Raw genomic sequence first — 13131 nt, forward strand, 5'->3', positions numbered from 1 at the left:
GAAATGTGTGAGCTAAGGGGCGTCACACACTTGACTTCGGCTAAAGGTCCCGCGTGAAATGCCGAAATGAAGTGCCCCGCGACGAAACGCCGGTGGGCAAAATGTCCGACTCCGAAACGTCCGGCGGCAAAACGTCCGGCTCCGAAACGTCCGGTCGGCAAAACGTCCGGCTCCGAAACGTCCGGTCGGCAAAACGTCCGGCGCCGAAACGTCCGGTCGGCAAAACGTCCGGCTCCGAAACGTCCGGCGGCGAAACGTCCGGCGCCGAAACGTCCGGTCGGCAAAACGTCCGGCTCCGAAACGTCCGGTCGGCAAAACGTCCGGCGCCGAAACGTCCGGTCGGCAAAACGTCCGGCTCCGAAACGTCCGGTCGGCAAAACGTCCGGCTCCGAAACGTCCGGCGGCGAAACGTCCGTGTACCGTTGGGAAACAAATCAACAGCAGGAAAAAAGGATGCAATGTCAATTGCATTGTTAAGTTTTATGGAATCTGCTACCCAGATTATGAATTTAACGAAAATGATATTTACCAAACAGTTCTGAGCCATTATATCTATCCAGTTTATTTGATAGATCTAGAATTTAGTGTTGGCTTCAATTGAGTCACTCTTCACTGCCACCATATTTGTTTTATGTAGGAGAAGGTTGTGGAAAAGGGATTCTTCCCATAAAATACTGGCTGGTAAAATGATTTGGGTAGACCTGCTCTAAGTCCATTAATATTTGGTTAGAGTTGTTATATCCAGTTAGTCAGTCTACCTTCAGGCTGGGTAAATGCACTTCTTGAGTGTGAGGTCGGCTTGGTAATTGTAGGTTTGTATGGTAAGTTAACTAACAGATATTTTATTTCAACAGCATCTAAATATTGTGGTCATCAATCCAGTCATGCATCACATCACCTGTTGGAATGCCAAACACCAGTAACTCAGATGGCCTCATGCAGTGGGAAGGTCAGGACCTAAAAGTTAAAAGAAGTTAAACTCTTCTTGGTCTAATCTTAAAAACTGTAAAGACATAACTTGACAGTCCTTTCAATTCTGATATGTGGTTATGAAATATAAACTAAAGCACTTAGAAGCATGCTGACATAACTTGAGGGTTTTAGCTGTGATCATGGTGCACTATGAAAAGTATGTGGTTATGAGCTAAAGCCGCTTAGAAGCATGCTGGCTATCTAGAGCTTGATAACATTTGTACAAATCTCCAATATCAGCCCTGTGTAATTTATATTGTTTTAATTATAATTAATAAGAATGGAGTTTGTCATGTTAAAATGTTTCCATGTTGCAATTTGTCTTAAATCTTGAACCAAACATGTTCACAGAGGAAGATTCCCTGTCAAGAATTAGACACAGAGGAGCAAGTCTGTGAAAGGGAAGAAAGGCCATCTCAGCAGAACTTTTTCAGAACAGCCAGAGAGCAATATGTATAGCTTATGCTTGGACAATCTCTGTCTATTAATATTAGTAACGTGATTTTTTTGTGTTTCTGCATACAGCATATGTGTGCACATGTGCATTTAGCTGTATGTGTTTGGTTGTTGAAACAGATAAATTGACAGATGAAGGTTTATGTAACTTGTGTTTTGTATAGTTAATTATATAATGACAGATTATTACACTACAACTTCAGTAAATATCAGCTTCATTTTTGATAAAGAAGAGTTGTGCAACACATGCTTCAAAGAAAAACCAGAGGTTAAAGTCTGATTAGGAGAGAGACTTAGCAGCTTGACCAGTAGACTACTTTAGGTGACCAGACGTTTCGGCAGCGAGAGCGGGACGCGTGGCGATGATGGTGTCGTCACCGACAAAGAACGCCGAAAAGGAACCTTTCCTCTGACTTTAACGAGTCGTGGTGCTTTCAACGGCAAATCTGTCCACGCCACTATACTATTCCATTTTTAAAAAGAAAAAAAAAAAGAAAAACGGTATTTAAAATTTAAATTAAAATATTCCTACCTTATCTACCGCTCAGCCAACTTTGCGGACGTGCAGGTGAGGCGCTGTATAAAATATCGTGCCGACGATGGTCCGGCACATTCGTCATCTTGCGGGGCTGTTGCCCCCAAACCGTACTTCATAGACCGTGAATCTCCTTGTAAAGCTTTGGTTCGTGCAAGATAGTGACATAAATTTTTTCACAAGGATTTCCTGAATTTTCGCTGTTAAAGTTGCACTTCACAATTAAAAGTCCTCTCAGTGTTTCCACATTTAACTGTCTTTTCACTGGCGATGTTCGTTTCGTCCCCGACATTAGTTTAGTCACTAATCAAGTCAAAGAAAAGAATTACTGGAAGTGAATAAAATGCCGTGCAGCGGAAAACACGCGGGAGGACGAAATGCCGAAAGGCGAGGAGAAACGTCGTTAGAGGGCAAAGGGGGTGGCTGCCTTCAAAGGAAAGTGAGCGACTACAAACAGCTTTACACAATAAAGTCGGCAGGTGAAAGCCATTATGTACTCATTGGTTGTCCTTTCCATTATCACTAGGTTTGGGGTGTAGTCACCTGGCGTGGGGTTAGGGTAGGGAGAAAAGTTAATGCCACTGGGAAGTGAGGGAACTCAGACAACCGTAACCAAAGAAGATGACACCTTAAGAGGAACGATCAGACGACCACCGGCGATGTACCAGCGGCGCGTGCAATAAGATATCGGCCGGCAGGTCATTATCGTCACGGGTCAAACACCGGAGCCCGCACAGCAGCGAAAAATAAATAGGGATCAACAAGACAACGCCAAAATGCAAAAGCCAAAACCAAAGGCGCGGATACGACTCGGTGTACGGTAAACAGATTTGTAAAGACAAGCGGCACTTTGATGGACTTGCCAGAAAGCGGGACATTGGGCGTGCCGCCCGATGAGCAGGCGGGACACGAGGTCAAAAGCGGGACGTCTGGTCACCTTACCAGTAGACTGCTGGTTGGGACAGACACTTAGCAGCTTCATTAGTAGACAGTAGACAGGTGTAACTGGGACAGAGCAGCTTGACCAGTAGACAGTTCTGTTCTCACGTTGCAACCAGTCAGTAGTTTTGTTTGATTTGGCAGATTACGGATATCATGAAAAACTCTGGGCAAGACCAGGGGACTTTAGCTTGTTCCTACAGACAGGGAAAGAAGTCACTAGGGACAAGGTAAGAGCCTTTTTATAATGCTTAATGAATGAGGGCTTATGTTCTCGTGCTGTGTGCTACAAATGATAATTCCATGAAAATAGAAATAGATTAAAGTGGGAGGTTCATACTTGTACGCCACATGATTATGAATCAACTATTTTCACACACCAAATGGCTTTGCATAAAGTAACTTTTCTCCTGTAATTTGTTCATGCAGGAGGGGTCCAAATAATAGATTCATTCCACCTGTTATGGGAAGAGGCATGGAGAGGTAATTTCGAAATATGCTTGTGCACGAGTAGTCTTCCTTGTCTTTGTTTTTCGTTAATCTGAAAAAAGAAAACATGGAATGAATTCCAAAATCCAGTATTACAAGTTAAGATGTCTTCTTTATTACATTTTTTTCCAACTATGTTGTTTGGCCAAAGTGTAAACTGCTAACCCTAGCCTTTAATGATTTCATGTTGTGCCCAGCACTGGTGGTGTTCTTCAGAGAGATAACCAGTGTCCTGTTGCTGAGATGGAACCTGATGACAGACTGAAAAGCATTGACCCGAAGATAATACAGCTTATTAAGAATGAGGTTTACAAATGTATATACATGTGACCCGCTGCCTCAGAATGAGTTTTTAAGTCATAAAGCTGAGATTTTGCAAATTGTATATTTGTAAAATGTGCAGGTTTTGACATTTCTTTTGATAATATTGTTCTTCTAGTCCTAAAATTGAGTTATAAAGGTTTGAAGTGTGCAAGTCCAATGGCACAGAGTTGACTCTAATCAACTTTTTAGGCCAATGCTACAAAACTGGTCTCTGCAACTGAAGATTCATTTTATGGTGGCAGCTCACACACACATATATATATAGAGATATATAAAAGAGAGAAAATATAGCATATTCGTTAGTTATATTCATTTAGTAATATACTGGAAATATCAAGAAAAAACACATGAAAATATTGTTTGTTTTAACTGTTTTATAACTGTAACCTTTTCTGTAGACTTTCTTACTATTTGAGTTGCAGACTGTTTCTTTGTATCATGCACATAATTTGTTTCTCAAAAGCAGTATCTTTCAGTTTCTCATATCTCACTGAAACTGCTTTTTAAACAGATAATGGATCACAAGCCGCACATGAACTGGGAGGACATTGCTGGCCTCAGCTATGCTAAGAAAACAATAAAAGAAATTGTTGTTTGGCCTTTGTTGCGTCCGTGAGTAATCAAAAGACCTGTTTCTCATAATGTTGCCGCTGATGTGATTCTGAGATGAATGTCTGCCACAGACACTGTCCTTTGTGCTGGTCACGCCCAGGTGCTTAATGCTCTGAAACCCCTACAGTTGTTCTCCATTCATGGGGATATCCACTTTCCCAGGTCCAGTTGTGTTCACCATTTCTGTGGTCTTGTCTTTACCTATTTCTATTCTCCCTTCAGACTGCGAAAAGCCAGTTTGACCTCTTCCTGTAGGACTTGTATGTCTGCTGGGTCTGCGTTTGTATCCTGGTTGTCTTGGAGGATGTTAAGGTCTGTTGCCAATGGGAAGTGGTACATGTCACAACAGTATTCAGTCCATTGGTTGTGACTGAATGAAAGATTACCTAGTTGAAACTTGTTGACCAAGATTCCAAATCGAATATGACAAAAACATTCTTTAGCAATAAATATTTACATTATGGTGTACGCATACTGTCACACACCACTTGAGGACATGCACATTCTTCCCTAAATGCAACACAAGATTGCCTTAGCCAAAAGGGCACATATGAAGCAATTAAATTATCCAAGTGTCATGTGATAACTAGTATAGGGCTATAGTGCTGGTGTCCCACTTCTGCTCCCTCCACAAAACAGGCGGACGCGCTGTAAGCTGACTGTCAGAAGGTGAAATGGGTAACTGTGGGGACGTGTTAGCGGTGAGTTATGTCGAGGACAGAGTAGTCGGCCTTTGGCGGCACTTGACCGTCTGGGGGACAAAGGGCCAAGACGTCTCACCACCGTTTATCTCCCCTGGAATCAGTAGACCTGTGAACCGCTTACGTCACGACGGACATGGCGCAGGGTCAGGTCGGAATGCGGGAGGGTAGTTGTCGCTGCAGGGGATCTCTCAGAGAAGGAGAGAGCAGTGGTCAGTCTACGCCCGTTAATTATAGAAGTCCGCGGTACACCTGAAACAGGACAACAGCGCTACCTTTTATTGCCACCCGGTGGACACAGGTAGTGAATAGGAAGCCAGACGGGATGGCGCACTAGTCGCAGATCGCGTTACTAGTGAGAGGGGGTAAAGAGGGGGTGTAGTTTGTGCTGGAATAAGTCACAGTGACCACCTGTCTATCATGTGTTAGCTACGGAGTGTAGCAGAATGGTCGAAAGTAAGACTGAAGTGTGTTTCACGAGAGAGGATGATCCTCGCAGATGAAGATTTAGTATTGTGATCGGTCAAGACTCGTGGTCTTTCGCACTGGTGGTCGAAGAAGAAGGTTGTAGCAGAAATCTGTTCAAGGCTATTCAGATTATCCGCTGTGAGTTTGTCTTGGAATCGTGACGGCTCTAGCACAACCGACTCAGAGGTGTGGAAGACCCGCTCTGTCGCAGAGTGTACGACGCTTCATCTCCAGTATCTGTTTGGTCGTAAACAGTAGAGGCAAGCTGGTAGATAAGTGTCGGTCCTGTAGGCGCTGTTAAGCTTGAGACAGCAGTCCGGCCTAGGGATGAGACAGGCACGTGGTGGCACGCGGTGGTGCCAGAGTCTCAGCGCTCGTGAAGGAGTCAGCTACGACGACGGAGCATCATCAACGGTTTCTCGGACGTCAACATGGGAGGGGCCCCCTCACGTGACAAGAGACTTTTGCGTGAAGAGATAAAAGGCGAGTGTGTGTTACACGAGTGCGTGTGTTGTGTGTATTAGCTAAGCTAATTAGTGGCTCACGTTACCTAGACTAGGGATAGACAAATAACGGGACACCCTAGATAACGGCCATATTGTGTGATTGCATCATCTTGCAAATTGTTGAAAATGCTCTCGAGTATTAATAACTTTCTTTAATACACTAAATTGCCTTGCGTTGTTTATTGGGGAGGTACACTGGGGGCTCTGAGTCAATTAAAGTGTAATTAGCAATTTAGTGTAAGTGTGCGCGTACACGTTATGTTGGCGCGAGTTGGTAGAGGTGTCGAGAGTGTGATCAGCCTGAGGCAGCGGAATCACAACCTCTGACCATCTTCGCGTGCTCATTTCCCAGAGTTCACGACACCAAGCACAAGTACCAATACCAGCAACACATGCAAGCACAAAATCAACCTCCCAAAAAATGTTCTGTTCAAATGCACCATTTTAAATGAATCAAATTTACAGTCACTTTTCTGAAATATAATGTGACACTGTGCACTGAGCAACAATACTGACTAAGCAAAAACACGAACAGTTATACGGCTAACGGCTCCATATGACATAAGTACTGGGAGACTGCCCAATGTTTCTCTCCAACACTCACAGTTGAAGGAGGTGGATTGCAGAAAAACCTTGAACAGTTCAGTTCTCCTGCCTGAAAAGACTAATCGTACTAAAGTAGATAGGGACCAAACCATCCCCTTTCTCTGTTTATCCGTCTACCAAGATGGAAAAGTCTTACTGTACGATTTTGTCCTGATGTAGTTAGTCCCTTTCCAGCTCACGCTTCTGCCCCACGTGGTCCTCAAGACTGAACGGTTAACGGCTCCGGATGAAGAAGTGTAAATCACATCGGCTTTGCGTTGGCCCTCGCAGCAATCGTCCCTCCCCTCAGTAAGTTGGTGGCCATTCCACGGTGCTCCTATGTGGCTGCTATCAAGTTGGCGGTGGAGTACCTTCTTGCTGGTCCCGGGTCATCTTTCTCACACCTGCACCAGCTGTCCTGTGTCTCATCCTCAGTCTCAGCCTCCTTTGAGCACGGCGTTCCGCTCTCCTCACCCAGCAAAAAAGCTCTTACAGTAACTCTACCCCTGTTTTCCTTCTGCCTGCCCTCTGACACATTCTTCAACACTCAGTATTTACATTATGGTGTATAATGCAATTATCAAAAGAACTAAGAGAAATATGATTACTAATTTTGTAATCTTAGTCTATGCCCTTCAACTAAGTAATCTTTCATGCCATTACAAATGAATAAACATTAATCATTTTAACTTTCTTTGTGCACTTGACATATAGTTGTTTTCTTTATTTACCATTCCATGCAAATCTGAAAAGCTGAGTATCTAGTTCCTTCAGAATTTGGTCACTAGGACCAATAGTAGTTAAAAATAGATAAACTTTTGGATACATTTAGAGTTCTTACCACTGTCACTTTCCCTAATACTTATGACTTTTTTAAGAGTAAATACTTGCTTTTGTTTTATTTTTTCTAGAGACATCTTCACAGGATTAAGAGGACCCCCTAAAGGACTGTTACTCTTTGGACCACCAGGCACAGGGAAAACCTTAATAGGTAGGGTCCAGGTGCTGCTATACCTATAAGAGTAACATCATAGATCACTTGTGGCACATAAGCTGCATAACTAAATGTAGACATTTACACATATGCTGCATGACTGTATATATATACATGCTGCATACATATTTAGATCAAATAGCAGGAGAGGCTTAGGGGAGACTAAGCATTGACTTGAAAACGCATGACTGTAGAGAAAAACACACACATGACTGTATAATAATATATATCTGCTCATATAGATGTGGTTATATATATATATGTGTGTATATATATATTGTTGGTTGTCAGAAAAATCATGATGGATTTATTTTGTTTGTTTTTCAAAGGTCTTTTATAAAGAAGAAAGATCAACTAAAGACATATTGCCTGTTTTGTTGAATAACCTTTTGTCGTCTTTCAGTTAGCTTCATAATTCCTCATTTGTAGAAAGACCTGTCATTTTACTGAAATAAAATTAGTTATTTCTCATACATTTTTATGTGCTCAACACAAATGTGACAATCAAATGCAAAATTGGCTCTAGTTTTGTTGTAATCTGCAATAATTATTGTGTACATCAAGAAATGCATGCTGATACTAACTGACCTCTGGTTAACACCTGTAAACAGTCAAGTCATAGACTTCTTAGATGTCTTTGCCTGTCTCTTGTTTGGGAGCATCTCTAGGGCGTGTCCAGCAATAGTCAGGCAGCATGGTAGTGGGCAATTTTCCCTGCTATCTTTTTTCCATAGTTGCGATATCTTGATGAAAACGTTGGCCATGTTTGTATAAATCATACAAATCACACAACAGTTGCCAGAAAAGAAATTCAGATGGAAATGAAGGAAGTGGATTGTTAGAGACATATTGCAGCCAAGTGTCTGATACTGCATCAGCCTGTCTTCTACTAAGTTCCTTGTAGTTTTTTGCCCTAACATTGCTGAGAAATTTTGGAGACACTAGATGAAAAGCATTCCATTCTTGTTTTACATCATCCTGCAGCAGGTTGTTGAACCAGTCATCTTTGAAGAGCTCTGGAACCCACAAAAACTCCCTCTTTAATCTTTGCCTATCTGAGTTAAAAGAATTTTTCAGGCAGGTATTAGAAAGCTGGTTAAGTCTGGTCCATGGCGTTCACGAATTTCTTCCTCAAATCTAGTTTGATATGAAGAGTGGTTTAGCAGGATTTTATGAGCCTTAACCAGAGCTGGGTACTGGATATTCTTCTCTCTAACTGCTACATTTTGTATGCAAGTCCATTCCTTCTGCAAACTTAAAATTACTTTTATTGCCGTGATATAGCCCTAGTTGCTGGCACAGCATAAAACTCCAACAATAAACAAACAAGTAGTGCAGTTCCCTTGCTCGTCTATCACACTCACATAAGAAACATTTATTTTGTATCTTCCTGCTGCAATGAAGTTAAAAGAGCAACTGTCTTCAAATCACCACAGAGATGGCAACTGTACTTGTTATACTCAATGGAATTCAGTAGCTTCTTGAAGTTATCGTAGTCTCTTTCAGCGTGTGCTACTGGAATACATGGAAGACGGTTTCCATTGTGCAAAAGCACAGCCTTAAGACTCAGTTTCAGAGATTTTGCAAATATTTTCCTTTCTTGTGGGTCATGAGTGATTTCTAAGGCATTCATGAGGCCCTTGATATCAGAGCAGAATACCAGATTACCTTCCTTTGTGAAGAAAGGCTCTAACTGCTGGTGGCGCTTTCAATATGAAGTAATTGTAACATTATCTTCTAGAAGATTTCATTGGAGCCCTGAACCTAGAAATTCTGCCTTGTTCTTGGATAAGTTCAAATCATGAACCAGGTCATTTAGTTCTTCCTGTTATTCCCTGTGGGGTTGATGATGCACCACAGTGAAAATCTGGGTAGACTATTCTTCACTTCTTTTGCTTCGTTATCCTGCCGGAAAGAGGAGGAACCAAGCAGAAGTAATAAGTCATTTGTGTGCTTGCTTGGCTGTCTCCATACCATGGGGCCTGCAAATGGCATTGATGGTCTTTTGCCATTCACCCACTGTGAAAGTTGTGTTTCACATGTAGCACAGTATACATGCAGGGCCCAAGGCTTGTCTTGGTCGTCAGTCTTGCATCCGAAGAAAAGATGATTTGCCTTCTTCACTTAAGATGTGATACTTTGCTTCTGGTTGGCAAATGTCACTTGCCCACAAATACAGCAAAATTTGTCCAGGGTATTAACACACTTTGGAGGCATTAGTGTTGTGTATAGTAACTAAATGGATAAAATAATAACAGTTTTATGTAATAGTAGCTTAAACTGTATCCCACCAAGTTTGAAATATTTTAAATGCTCAACCTTTGTGACTGGGCTATATATAGTATACTGTGACATCAGCTGGCAGTAGTACTGCATTGCATCAGATAACATTCTAGGCTTATTTAGGATGTTGTAACAGTCCTACTGGATACATTGACGCGGTGAAACATAGACAATAAACTATATCAAATATCTTCAAAACGAGAGCCCAAAAACTTTTTTCATGGTCATATTCATGTTCCGCTCACCAAGATACTACACATTAGGACCTTTTTAAGTCAGTAATAATTTCAGTGTTGACCAGTGTAATTTTTGTGGTGTCTCACATTGTCATGATGGAACACAACTTTAGGATTAATGAGACCTGGACGTTTGCTGATGATGGATTCATTTAAACTATCCAATAGCTGACGGTACATATCGAAATTGATTGTTTGGTTCATTGGTAGGAGCTCGAAAAACATGGCACCTTTAAAATCCCACCACACTGAGAGCATAGCCTTCCGCTGAGGAATCTCTGCTTTTGATGTCGTTTCAGGTGAATCATCGCATCAGGACACCACATTGTTGTAAACAGTTTCTCATCATCAGTTATCAGTCACTTCAAAAAAAAAGGATGGCTTTCTTCACGTTTAATGAGCATATTGTTGGTGTTTCTTTGAGTTCTTGAGGAACCCAAATATCAAGCTTGCTTATGTATCAAAACTTCTTCCTGGGGTCATAAATGCTTGAATGATTGATGTTCAATGTTTCTGCAATCTCTCATGTTGTGTAATGTGGGTTTGACTCGATGAATATCTTTGTTTTGACATCATCAACCTTGGTAGGCCTCACTGACTGAAGAGTGTTGTTGAGATCAATTACCAGAACAGAATTTCGTGAACCATTGTTGGCTCTGATGTTTTTCTAGTTCATTGTCACCATAAACTTTACACAACTTTTCACAAACTTGACACTCTTTCTTCCCTTTACCTACGTAAAACAGTAAAATATTGCCAAAAATGCACAGCTTGGTCCTCTTTCTTCAGCTTGTTGTAAAATCTCAAAAACTCAACCAAACTGCTAAAACTTTTTTTAGACTAAAGCTAGAACTGTCAGCTATCAAATGACATAGCAATGATGATGATGGGAATGACTAGTACTTTCAAAAATGAAAATTAGTGTCATCTCACCATCCACTGGCTGTTATCTAATGTTCATCATTACTGGTCTTCGCAGAGAGTGAGAGCTATCACATATTTTTTTCCATTATTATTATTGCCTGTTGTAGAAATGCATCATGACTTTTCTGACAACTCAGTATATAAATGTTTGCTTGTGGAGTGTTGGGTTACATCTGTCTGTGACTGGGTTCTTGAATATATTAAACATTTTTGGTGTGGCCACTTCAGGAAAGTGCATCGCCAGCCAGTCCAAGTCAACTTTCTTCTGTATCAGCGCCTCATCATTGACATCCAAGTGGGTAGGTTATATGCTTTCTCACTTCAAAGTAGGGCTACATAAAGCTTTGTGCATCCTGTATCTTAAGAGGTTGTGCCTTTATGTGTATGAGGCATTATACAAGGCATCTGTTATGTGGTAACCTTAAAGGGGATGGTTGGTTGGTTGGTTTATTTGGTAGGAAAGTGCTTCCAGTTAACAGTGATTTCGCACTATGGGGGAAAGGGAGGAAACCGGAGAAAACCCCCAACACCAAGCCCTGCAGACAGGTGTCACATACAGATCAGAGTGTTCTGAGACAAGATCTGATACCTAAGCTGCTCACTTCAGTGGTGACAAGCAAGTTTTAACCACTACACTACTGGGCACCCTGCCCTTAAAGGGGAAGTGACAATCACCCCAATTAGGGTCTAGGGTAGCTTGTTTACAAGGCAGAAAGGGGGAAGTATGTGCCAGCATAGAGGTGTTGTATGAGGTAGAAGCGTAGAGGTGCTACACGGAATAGATAACTTTGAGCGGTTACAGTACGCCAAGCATAACCACCCGACTGGTGGAGGGATCAACGCCCCCTAGGGAGAGAGTGATACCTCAGGGGTCCCACACCTCTGCCAGGTTGACGAGGAGGGGTGTAGTCACCTGCTGTCCACCACTCCACTTAGGTGAGTCAGGTCAGTAGAGTGGTTTTCCTCTTGTCAGTGTTGGCTACTTGATGATGTGTACGTGTCTGTAGAAATGGACGAAGCAAAATAGGGAAACAAGAACATTGCAAGACATTTCTCAGCACGATATCAGCATGAACGGAGCAACCAGTCAGCAGTCGAAATGACTTCACTTTTTCCTAGAGACTGAGTTTTAAGTCTTGGGGCAAGACTCAAGAGGAGGGGTGCCTGGGTTAGAGAACTTTGAGAAAGGGGGCGAGTCAGTAACAAGAAGCTATCAGGACTGCCTGCTGTCGCCAGAAAAAAATGGAAGAACTACACTACCAGGACTTGCACTACCTGTGAGAGGTCATGTTCAATGCCAAGGCCACCAGAAGTCATTGTTCCCAAGGGAGGAGAACATCTGCTGGGTTTGCCGCCTCTCCAAAGGAACAGAGAACTTCGCATGAAGATGGTGTTCATTTGGCAGCTTTACATGATATTGCAATCGTCACAGACACCACAAGCCTGTCCCTGGACTGGGACAGGCTCAAATCTTTGTCGCTGGGAGCTTACTACCAAGCAAATATGTACAAGCTTCTCATTTTGATTCTGCTTTATGGATGTGAGATGTTGACTCTGCTTGCTGATACAGAGAGGAGAATCAAGGTATTTGAGAACAAGTGCCTGAGGAGGCTGCTCCAAATCTTGTACTGAAAACAGAACCAATGACTTTTTATGAAGCTTGGTCACCACACTTATAGGACACCAGGAACTCCTATTTGTAACACTCAAGTGACCTAATCTGGTTTGTCACAGTCATGGATGAAAGGCTCTCATTCTGATTACACAAACCATGTGGACTAATTTTGATGGAGATTACACTATGTGTACTAACCCATGATCACAGAAACCATTGCACTAACCCCAATCACACAAACCATGTGTACTCTCATTTTGATCACACTAATTGGAGGATGAGAGTTCTGTCCCTGGGCCTAACAGGCTGAGGGGATTGGCCTCCTTCATTTTGTTTATGTTTTGTTGTAGTGCTTCGGTGTGGATAAAAGTGTTTGACCTTCATGTTTACACATGCTTCTGCTGCGTTTTCTTCTTCTGGTTTGCAACAGGACGGTATATAATGTTATGTTGAGGTGCGAACTGTTAGAATCTATTGGCTGGATTCCACTTC

At 42.2% G+C, this 13131-nt stretch overlaps 1 protein-coding gene across 6 annotated transcripts in view; it reads left to right on the forward strand.

The window, feature by feature from the left end:
* LOC112556428 (fidgetin-like protein 1) overlaps positions 1-13131 on the forward strand; it is a 46630-nt gene that overhangs the window by 25124 nt on the left and 8375 nt on the right. For 5 of the 6 annotated variants that reach the window (XM_025225427.1, XM_025225425.1, XM_025225430.1 and 2 more), the window contains 8 exons: positions 855-949; positions 1324-1425; positions 3047-3132; positions 3332-3385; positions 3589-3697; positions 4227-4327; positions 7499-7578; positions 11253-11323. In XM_025225427.1, the coding sequence (XP_025081212.1) occupies positions 855-949; positions 1324-1425; positions 3047-3132; positions 3332-3385; positions 3589-3697; positions 4227-4327; positions 7499-7578; positions 11253-11323 (698 nt within the window). The remainder of the gene's footprint in view (positions 1-854; positions 950-1323; positions 1426-3046; positions 3133-3331; positions 3386-3588; positions 3698-4226; positions 4328-7498; positions 7579-11252; positions 11324-13131) is intronic. The other variant, XM_025225429.1, reaches the window with a different exon arrangement.

This window comes from Pomacea canaliculata, linkage group LG2 (genome assembly GCF_003073045.1).
Source record: "Pomacea canaliculata isolate SZHN2017 linkage group LG2, ASM307304v1, whole genome shotgun sequence".
NCBI classification, from domain to species: Eukaryota; Metazoa; Mollusca; class Gastropoda; order Architaenioglossa; family Ampullariidae; genus Pomacea; species Pomacea canaliculata.